At 36.0% G+C, this 10,424-nt stretch overlaps 1 protein-coding gene across 2 annotated transcripts; it reads right to left on the reverse strand.

The window, feature by feature from the left end:
* Positions 1–6,286: 6,286 nt before the first annotated feature.
* Positions 6,287–8,264, reverse strand: CXCL11 (C-X-C motif chemokine ligand 11). Of its 2 annotated transcripts, none has more exons than XM_040237102.1 (4): positions 8,138–8,264; positions 7,460–7,586; positions 7,274–7,346; positions 6,287–7,038 (listed from the first exon to the last, which is right to left on the reverse strand). In XM_040237102.1, the coding sequence occupies exons 1-4, from the start codon at positions 8,196–8,198 to the stop codon at positions 7,015–7,017; spliced, it is 285 nt and encodes a 94-aa protein (XP_040093036.1). In that variant the 5' UTR covers positions 8,199–8,264; the 3' UTR covers positions 6,287–7,014. The 2 variants fall into 2 exon arrangements, with proteins under 2 accessions (XP_040093036.1, XP_040093037.1); XM_040237103.1 differs by having other exon boundaries at positions 6,527–7,034; positions 8,138–8,246.
* Between the last annotated feature and the right edge of the window lie 2,160 nt (positions 8,265–10,424).

The following is a 10,424-nucleotide window of genomic DNA, read 5'->3' on the forward strand; positions in this document are numbered from 1 at the left end:
CCTTTTTTAAAACCAGCTTGAACATCTGAAGTTCACGGTTGCTGAAGCCTGGCTTGGAGAATTTTGAGCATTACTTTATTAGCGTGTGAGATGTTAGGTTATGTGTATTTTACCACAATTTTTTAAAGAGTTCAGAATCGTGATTGTCTTGGGGTTGGCAGAGGCAAGGGAATAGGATAGGGAAGAAACACATAGTTACATTGTTATTAATATTCTAGTTCTTAATTTGGGTGGTGTGTTCATGGGTCTTCATTTTATGATACATATATATGCCTCAGAGGTGACAATGTATGTATCATCAACTACAGTGATTAATCCAAGTCTGTATACCAATGGTCCACTGAAAAATTAATTGACTGTAAAGTTCTCATTTCAGAGAAAGTGTGCGAGTAAGTTTTTATTCCTGGTTCCTCCTTTGGAGAGGAGCAGAAGAAATGTGGCATAATTATGCTGCTGCTTTTTCTGAGTCATATATTAAAAATTGGAAGTTTCCAATAATCTCAATTAAATTGTAGCAATATTTTGACTTAACAGAGTGACTGATGGATTTAAATCATTGTGCTGTTCAGAAAGGGACTTGTTCAGTCACTAAGTAGTATCTGACTCTGTGAATCTTTTCCAGTGAGTTGGCTCTTCACTTTGGGTGGCCAAAGTATTAGAGCTTTAGCTTCAGCATCAGTCCTTCCAATGAATATTCAGGGTTGATTTCCTTTAGGATTTACTGGTTTGATCTCCTGCTGTCCAAGGGATTCTCAAGAGTCTTCTCCAGCATCACAGTTTGAAAGCATCAATTCTTCCAGGGAAGCCGCAGATCACATCTTTATCCATTCATCTGTTGATGGTAATTTAGGTTGCTTCCATGTCCTGGCTATCGAAAATAGTACTGCTGTGAACACTGGGGAGTGTGTATCTTTTTACATTAGAGTTTTCTCTAGATATATGCCCAGGGGACCATGTGGCAGTTCTGTTTTTAGTTTAAGAACCTCCATATGTTTCTCTGGAGTGATTGTACCAGATTACATTCCCACCAAGAATGTAAGAGGATTCCATCTTCTCCATCCTCTCCAGCATTTACTCTTTGTAGATTTTTTGATGATGACCATTCTGACTGGTGTGAGGTGATACCTCTTTGTAGTTTTCACCTGCATTCTAATAACTAGCAATGTTGAGCATCTTTTCATGTGCTTTTTGGCTGTTTGTTTGTTTTCTTTGGAGAAATGTCTTTTCTCCAAAGATTTTTCTTTGGAGGAAGGTCTTCTGTCTGTCTTTGGATTGAGTTGTTTTTCTTTCTTTTTTTAATGTGTTGAGCTGCATGAACTGTATATTTTGGAGACTAATCCCTTGTCAGTTGCTTTGTTTACAAATATTTTCTCTCATTCTGTGGGGTGACTTTTTGTTTTGTTTATGTTTCTTTTGCTATGCAAAAAGCTTTTATGTTTAATTAGGTCTCATTTGTTTACTATTGCCTTTATTTTTTATTACTCTAGGAGGTAGATCCAAAAAGATACTGCTGCAACTTATGTCAAAGTGTGTTCTATGTGTTCTTCTAAGAGTTTTATAGTTTGGTCTTACATGTAGGTCTTTAATGCATTTTGAATTTATTTTTGTGTTTAGTATTAGAGAATATTCTAATTTCATTTTTTAATGTGTAGCTGTCCAGTTTTCTCAGAACCACTTATTGAAGAGACTGTCTTTTCTCCATTGTATAGTCTTGCTTCCTTTGCATAAATTGTCCATAGGTGTGTGACTGTGTTCTGAACTTTCTATCCTACCCTATTGATCTGTATTTCTGTTTTTATACTTCTGTTATGGTTTATGGTACCATAGTGTTTTGATTACTATAGCTTTATAGTGTAGTCTGAAGTCAGGGAGCCCGATTCCTCCAGCTCCATTTTCTTTTTCAAGATTGCTTTGTCTATTCAGGGTCTTTAGTGTTTCCATGTAGATTTAAAAATTCTTTGAAAAATGTCACTGGTGTTTTGTTAGGGATTGCATTGAATCTGTAAATTGCCTTGGGTAGTGTGGTCATTTTGATAATACTGATTCTTCAGTCCAGAACATGGTATATCTTTCCATCTGTTGGTGTCATTTTCAGTTTCTATAGTTTTTAGAGTAAAGGTCTTTTGCCCTCTTAGGTAGGTTTATTCATAGATAATTTATCCTTTTTGATATGATGGTAAATAGGACTGTTTCCTTAATTTCTCTTTGTGATCTTTTGTTGTTAGTGTATAGATATGCACAGACTTATGTGTATTAATTTTGTATCCTGCAACTTTATTGAATTCATTGATGAGCTCTAGTAGCTCCAGTAGCATCTTTAGGATTATTTTATGTATAGTATCATGTCATCTGCAAATAGTGACAGTTTACTTCTTCCTTCCAATTTGATTCCTTTTATTTCTTTTTCTTCTCTGATTTCTGTGGCTAGGACTTCTAAAACTATGTTGAACAGAAGTGATGAGAGAGGACATCCTCTTCTTCCTGATCTTGAGGAAAGGCTTTCCGCTTTTTACCATTGAGTGTGACGTTAGCTGTGGATTTGTCATATATGGCCTTTATTATGATGAGGTACTTTCCACTCTGTGCCCACTTTCTGGAGAATTTTTATCATAAATGGGTGTTGAATTTTGTCACAGTGCTTTTTCTATATCTATTGAGATGATCGTATAGTTTTTATTCATCAGTTTTTTCCAGTGTTGTGTGTCATACTGATTTGTGGATATTGAAAAAGCCTTGCATCCCTGGCATAAATTGCACTTGATTGTGGTGTCTGATCCTTTTACTGTCTTGTTGGATTCTGTTTGCTATTATTGTGTTGAGGAGTTTTGTGTCTGTGTTCATCAGTGATACTGGCGTGTGCTGCTGCTGCTAAGTCGCTTCAGTCATGTCCGACTCTGTGCGACCCCATAGACGGCAGCCCACCAGGCTCCTCCGTCCATGGGATTTTCCGGGCAAGAGTACTGGAGTGGGGTGCCATTGCCTTCTCCACATACTGGCCTGTAGTTTTCTTTTTTGTGGTATCTCTGTCTGGTTTTGATATTAAGATGATGGCAACCTCATAGCATGAGTTTGGAAATGTTCCTTTGCAGGTTTTAGGAATAGTTTCAGATGGATGGGTGTTACCTCTTCTCTAAATGTTTGATAGAAATTGCTGTGAAGTCATCAGGTCCTAGAGTTTTGTTTGTTGGGAGTTTTTAAATCACAGTTTCAACTTCAGTTCTTGTTATTGGTCTGTTCATATTTTCTATTTTCTCCTGGTTCAGTCTTGGGAGGTGGTACCTTTCTAAAAATTTGTCTTCTTTCCTTTTATTGTTACATTTTATTTCTGTAGGAAGTGATGCTGATTTCACATGTACAGTAGTGAAAGTTTGCTTTTTATGAACATGAAAGCAAAATAAAAGTGTTAAGAAGTTGCTGAGAATAATGAAGATTGATCAGAAATATGGTAAAAGAAAATTTGTGATGATGGTATGAGAATAACTTGAAGTTTGGGAAATACAAACAAAACTGAGCTATGGCAACATACTCCTTTTCCCAAGCTTTCCTAGTTCCACTCAATCTTCGAAGCCATCCCCAGAATTATTTAGAATAACTAGGAAATAACTTAATTAGGGTCCTTATCTTATTCATGAACATTTAATGAATCTCCATTTTATAGATAGTAAAATTCAAGGTTGTTCAGTTAGACATTTAATATCCTTCATCCTCACTTCAACCAAACTAATTTATTATTTTTAAAACTCAACTTATACTTTTCTACCATTATGCATTCCTTCATAATATTCCTTGATGTAAGTTCCTTTCCCTTAGTTTCTATTGCCGTTTAGTTATTCCATTCTTAAATATTTATCAAGAATCTGATATCTGCTAGGCAGTATACTATGGGCTCTTCCCAACCCAGGGATCGAACCTGGGTCTCCCGTATTGCAGGCAGATGCTTTACCATCTGAGCCACCAGGGAAGTCCTATACTAGGGGCTAGGATTATAGTAACTTTCTTACTGAGCTTGCACTTGTGGAAGAGCATATATTAAGCACAGAAATACTTTTTTATTTGCAACAAATAGTGTCATGAAAAAGTGCAGTGTTCTGAAGACAAATAGGGAAGAAAATGTCATTTAAGCTGAGATGTAAGTGATAAGTAGGAATTAGTTTAATGAAGAAACGGGCTAAGGGAACGGTATGTGTAAAGATACTAGGACTTCCCTGGTGGCTCAGACAGTAAAGCGTGTGTCTACAATGCGGGAGACCCTGGTTTGATCCCTGGGCCGGGAACATTCCCTGGAGAGGGAAATGGCAATCCACTCCAGTACTATTGCCTGGAAAATCCATGGACAGAGGAGCCTGGTAGGCTACAGTCCATGGGGTTGCAAAGAGTCGGACACAACTGAGCGACTTGACTTTCACTTTCACTAAGGTGGGAAGGATTTTGACTCGAGTATTTTAATTATGATGATGAGAAAGATTGAGGGCAGGAGGAGATGGAGGTGACAGAGGATGAGATGGTTAGGATGACATCACAGACTCAATGAGCATGAGTTTGAGCAAACTCTGGCAGGTAGTTAAGGATAGGGAGGTGTGGTGTGCTGTAGTCCATGGAGTCACAAAGAGTCGGACACAACTTAGCGACAGACCAACAACAGCATTAATTCTTTTATGTCTTATTTTGCTGTGAACAAATTTAAGTATTATATAGTTTCTCAGTGATAATGTACTGATCCATGCTGCTGCTGCTAAGTCGCGTAAGTCGTGTCTGACTCTGTACCACCCCACAGACAGCAGCCCACCAGACTCCTCCATCCCTGGGATTCTCCAGGCAAGAACACTGGAGTGGGTTGCCATTTCCTTCTTCAATACATGAAAGTGAAAAGTGAAAGTGAAGTCACTCAGTTGTGTCTGACTCTTCACAACCCCATGGACTGCAGCCCACCAGGCTCCTCCGTCCATGTCCATGGGATTTTCCAGGCAAGAGTACTGGAGTGGGTTGCCATTGCCTTCTCCAACTGATCTATGCTACTTTACTTTAAAAAATATCAAATTTATGATGTAGCTCTTAGTGGATTTTTTTATTTTCAAAGATTTCTTTAAAAAAAAATCATTGTAAATAGTCAAATGATAGATCCAAGTTTTAAAACTATCCAGGGAATTTTTATAGAAGTCCTATATCTGTATAGAAATTATGTAGATTTATGATATATATGCACATAATATTTATGCTGTAAATCTATACAATATACCATAGAATAAATATATGATTCAGGTATTTACTTATTTATATCCAGATCTCCTGGATAACATTTTGGCTTCTCATTATTGCTTGTAGGCACCAGTCAAAAGTTAGTCAGTAGGACTATTGGGTTCCAGGCACCCTACTGTGCTCTTTACTTTTCTGTTCATTCTCTGATCTGTTTTATGGTTGGCTCTTTGATATTGATAAGAAGGATACACAAAAGATGCATTTAAATTGTTCTTTTGTTTTCAAATAAACAAACATAACATGATTTTTGGTAATTCTGTAAATATTTTCGTTTTCCCAATGTATGGATGTCTATCTAAAGAGTGCTGTCACAGCTGAGGTTCTTGGATCCACACAGAGAAACCAACTCAGGCTCACTTCAGCGGAAAGAAATTTAATTGGCAGTTGAAGAATTCACAAAAAGACTGAAGAATTGGATTTGGAAAAATGTACAAAACCTAAGGGTGCTAGGTGGCAGGAAGGATTATAGCTACAGGAACATGTTAGGAAGTCACTACTATCAGACTTACACTATTACTACTGCTGCTTTAAATATATCTTACTGATGGCATCTTTGTGGTGCCTGCTGGAGTTCAAAGTCCAGGGTAGGAATGGTCTTGTGGAGACCTTGTTCTGACTGCCAGGGAACGCCTTCCTTTGGCTTTTTCCTTTTGGCCTACCGCCAAAGCTCACATAATAAGAAATTTGCCCTAAGTAAGAAAGCAGTTTGAGTGTAGGAAGATCCTTTAAAAAAAAGAAAAGAGATAGCTGTCCTTCACAACTACTCATTAAAATATATTTCAGAACAATTCTTTGTGATGACAGGTAGCTGTGTACCTCTTGAATTACAAGATAAAATTGTTTATGGTATCTTATGTTTCTGGAAAACATGTATTTGTTTCTGTTTTAAGGAGGGTTGTGGTAGCTTATTAGAGAAAAATTACTTGATTCTTTTCAAAGTGAAACTATCCTAGATATCTCTAAATTTTATAGTACAGGCATGACTAAAAAACAGATATTTTTCTAAGAAAAAGAATCACAGTAAATCTGATTGTGAGATATGCACATATTTATTTTTCAGTATTTTTCTTTGGTAGACAAAAATATGCCATATTTAAAATGTGTCCAAAGTATTACTATAATTTGTAAGAATGGATAAAACCAAAATTCATGGTTAACACATACATCCTAATTGCTTTAAATATCTCAATGAAAAAATGGTTATTTTAAAAATTCAAAACACCAGAGCTACTCATTTTGTTATGAAATATTTGCACTTTTACCAGTTACCATTAGTTTATAATTGTTTTCATAGTACATTTCATGAATTACAGCCTTCTTTATAAAATAAGATGATGTTTAAGGACTTTCTTCATATATATATATATATATATATATATATATATAAAACTTCTGGGAAAAGGAATATGAATTGACATAAAAATTATTTAAGGAATGATTATTGTACACATGGATGCTTTGACTTACGAGTCATGGTCTTAATTCTAGTAATAATAATATATTGTAATATGAAATATAGGTCAGGTATAGACAGATAACTTCTGGAGACAGAGGTGCTTTCATAGCCACAGCAAAATAGTTATAAGTATCAAATCTCTTAGAGATTTTCCTAACCTAGACACGTGTGAATGTTCATTGCAGCCGGCAGGAGAAAGTCAGTTTCCTTACTGCAGAGTTCTTATCTTTTCAGTAGTCACAGTTACACTTGTTCTAGGTTTTCAGATCCTCTTTTCCAGGACTTCATATATTTTGATATTTTTAAGAATTCTTTCTTTGAACTTTCTGTAATGAGAAAATGAGAGTTTTACAGACTTGAACTGTTCTTGTTTCCTAGTGATTTACGAGTTGACATGCAAAAATGTGTAGCAGGAAAGGAGTCGATCATAACCAGAGATCCCTTATCAGAACACTTCACACAGGATCATAACAAAACCATTCTGCAGTTGTCAATTTTTTCTCTCAGAAGATTTGTCTTGGATAAAGCAGATTATAAAACGGAAGTAATCTGGTAACCTACCTTGATAATAGCTTTTGCTTGCTTTGACTTGGGATTTAGGCATCTTTGTCCTTTATGTGTTTTCAGGGTGATACTGTCAAGGGAAGGTCCAAAACAGTTTTAATTTTTCAATGGAAAACCATAAGAAAAACAACATAAACCCCCACCCCCCCCGCCACTATTATCTTCACCATGTCCATTACTTACATCACTTCTGTTTTGTCACAGTTATTAGTTGGGTAAATTATAGAGACTTTCTCAATATCTGCCACTTTCACTGCTTTTACTCCAGGGCCTATGCAAAGACACCGACCCCCTTTGAACATAGGGAAGCCTAGAACAGATCATAGCATCAGTTACTAATACATTTGATTGCAGCAGTGGGCTCTGTTTTATAATCTTGATGAAGAATGTGAGCCAAGTTTTTAGTGAGGCTAGAGATAGTAATTTGACAAATAGCACTCAGCACTGCTGTTACTAGGAAAAGAACTTAAGAAGTTGACAATTTTTTCTTTGAATCTGTAAGCAAACCATTAAAAAATAAAGGGAAAAATGAAAGAAGTTTATTAGAGATCAAGCTTATTTGCCTGTTGCTTTTATGCTCAAGAACTTTTCCAGAAAGCTAATAACATTATCTCTTAAAATCTTGGCACACGTTTAAAACTGTTCCTAAAGGCTCTTGCCAGATTTTGTAGCTAAATAAATTCTATTAAACGTATCATCTCTAGTTTCAGTTAAACATTTCCAATATTCTCTGCCAAAGCTGTAGCAACTGCTAATGTTTGAGGGTAAATAAAAATTCACTGTATATTTTGAATGAACAAAAAGACATTTGAAGCGTTAGAAAAGACATTTATAGGTTGAGAAATAAAAGGTACCATATACCTTGAACAAATGCAGCACATAATATCACAGCCAGGACTATAGCCATGCCCTTCACACTCATGCTTGTTGCTGCTGCTTTGGCTTTGATATTCTTCTTGGAGGGAGGAGAAAAGCAGATCGTGGAAGACAATTCCTACTGGCTTATATAAGGCACTTTATATACCAGCAGCCCTCTTATGGCAAGTGGAATTTCCCTCCTTGAGTCATGTTCCTTTCTTCCAAGAGATTCTATTTTGTTCTCATCTGCCGTTCCTTCCTTTTGTTACAGTATTGAAAGTAATATGAATGTGAAAGCACTTTGTAGACAGTAAAGAGCTATATAGAGTATTCCCAGATGGGAACCAGCCTTCCAGTAGCATTTCCTAGAAATGTATTTGTTTATTGGACTACCCTGGGCAGTGAAATTCTGATTGCCATTCATTCTTCCATTTAGGAAGATTATCTTCTGATTTTCAGTCCTTTCACCTTCCATCCTTCACAGAACTATATAAAAGAACATTCTTTAAAACAAATTATACTTTTGCTTTTAAGTCCAAACTCTTGCATGGGAGGCCTGTTTTGTTTAACATCAAATGACCTTTTCTTTCAACTTATTTATATTTTTTAACTGTAATTTATAAGTTATTTATTTATAATTTTTGACTGTATGTCTGAAGAAGTCTTCTAAAGACCTGTACTTATGAATTTATATCCATTTATTTTTGCGTGATTAACAGTTTTGCATATATGTATTTCTCAAGCATTATTATTTAGTACATAAAGTTGTGTGAATTGTGGATTTTTAAAAAACGGTTCTTTCTCATGCTGTGTTTGTATTTCTTGGATTCTACTTTGATATAACCCTGTTTTCTTTTTATCTTTACCTTTTCCTCTCAAGGGGCTTCCTTGGTAGCTCAGCAGGTAAAGAATCCACCTGCAATGCAGGAGTCCATGGTTCAATTCCTGGGTTGGAAAGATGCTCTGGAGACAGGGGTAGGCTACCCACTCCAGTATTCTTGGGCTTCTCTGGTGGCTCAACTGGTAAAGAATCCACCTCCAAAGTGGGAGACGGGTTCCATCCCTGGGTTGGGAAGATCCCTTGGAGAAGGGAACAGCTACCTACTCTAGTATTCTAGCCTGGAGAATTAGTCCATGTGGTAGTAAACAATTGACTGGACCGAGTGACTTTCACTTTTACTTCATTTTCCTCTTAAGCTTTCTCATTCTATTTGTTTTAAATGTCTTTTGCAAACACTTACAAAATCATATCAAAGGGATTTTTAATAGGTGAATGTAATTATTCACTATGTAATTGGTAATCTGTAAGCTTTATTAAATGCTTCTTTGATGTTTCTTTTCTGTCGTTATGTTTCCTGTGATTTCTTTCTAGCTTTATATATTTTAACATTTTCTTATGTGATTTGGACAGAATACAGTGTTTTGTGTTCTGCTAGTAATCTTAATTTTTTTTAACCTGACTTTTTCTGGTAATTTACATCAACCATAAATGGAATCTTCTGGTTCTTCCCTTTGTAAGATGAGAAAAATCACTGTAATTTTCAAACCTTTCTTCCTATTTCCTAGTTTTGTATTTTCAGATGGTTATTTCACATTACTCAACTTCTTTTTTGAGAATTATCATTACATTTTATTCTGAAATCACATACTTATTTAGATGTGTGTGTCTTAGTCACTCAGTTGTGCCCGACTCTTTGTGACCGCATGGACTGTAGCCTACCAGGCTCCTGTGTCCATGAAATCCTCCAGGCAAGAGTACTGGAGTGGGTTGCCATTCCCTTCTCCAAGGGATCTTCCCAACCCAGGGGTCAAACCCAGTTAGTTCTCCTGCATTGCAAGCAGATTCTTTACCATCTGAGCCAACAGGTCCTACATTTATCAATCATTTAAGTCTTTAAAACCTCTTAGTCTTTATTTTAATTAATCTCAAAGTAGTTGGAATATTATTTATCTTTCTCATTCATTCATTTAACATTTTTCTCACAGGAAAACAAAGTAAAAGGAATATGTTCATGGATTTCATAAATCCTTGTCGATTATTTTTTCTTCAAGTTCTTAGGTAATACATAGAACCAAAGTGATGCAGAATTGGTTTTGTGCTTTAACCTTTTTACTTTTTTTTTTTTTTGAGCTATACAAAAAGTAAACTTAATTAGACTCTGGAAGGTACTAATATGGATGCTTTCTCCTTCCTTCACACTCTTTCCCTTTTTACTGCCTTTACCTCCCAGGGTCCCTGCCTTAAAGATTACTGGAAAGCACCACCCCATTCTATAGTATCAATAGTTCA

The sequence above is a fragment of the Oryx dammah genome, unplaced genomic scaffold (assembly GCF_014754425.2).
Source record: "Oryx dammah isolate SB20612 unplaced genomic scaffold, SCBI_Odam_1.1 HiC_scaffold_3, whole genome shotgun sequence".
Lineage (NCBI taxonomy): Eukaryota > Metazoa > Chordata > Mammalia > Artiodactyla > Bovidae > Oryx > Oryx dammah.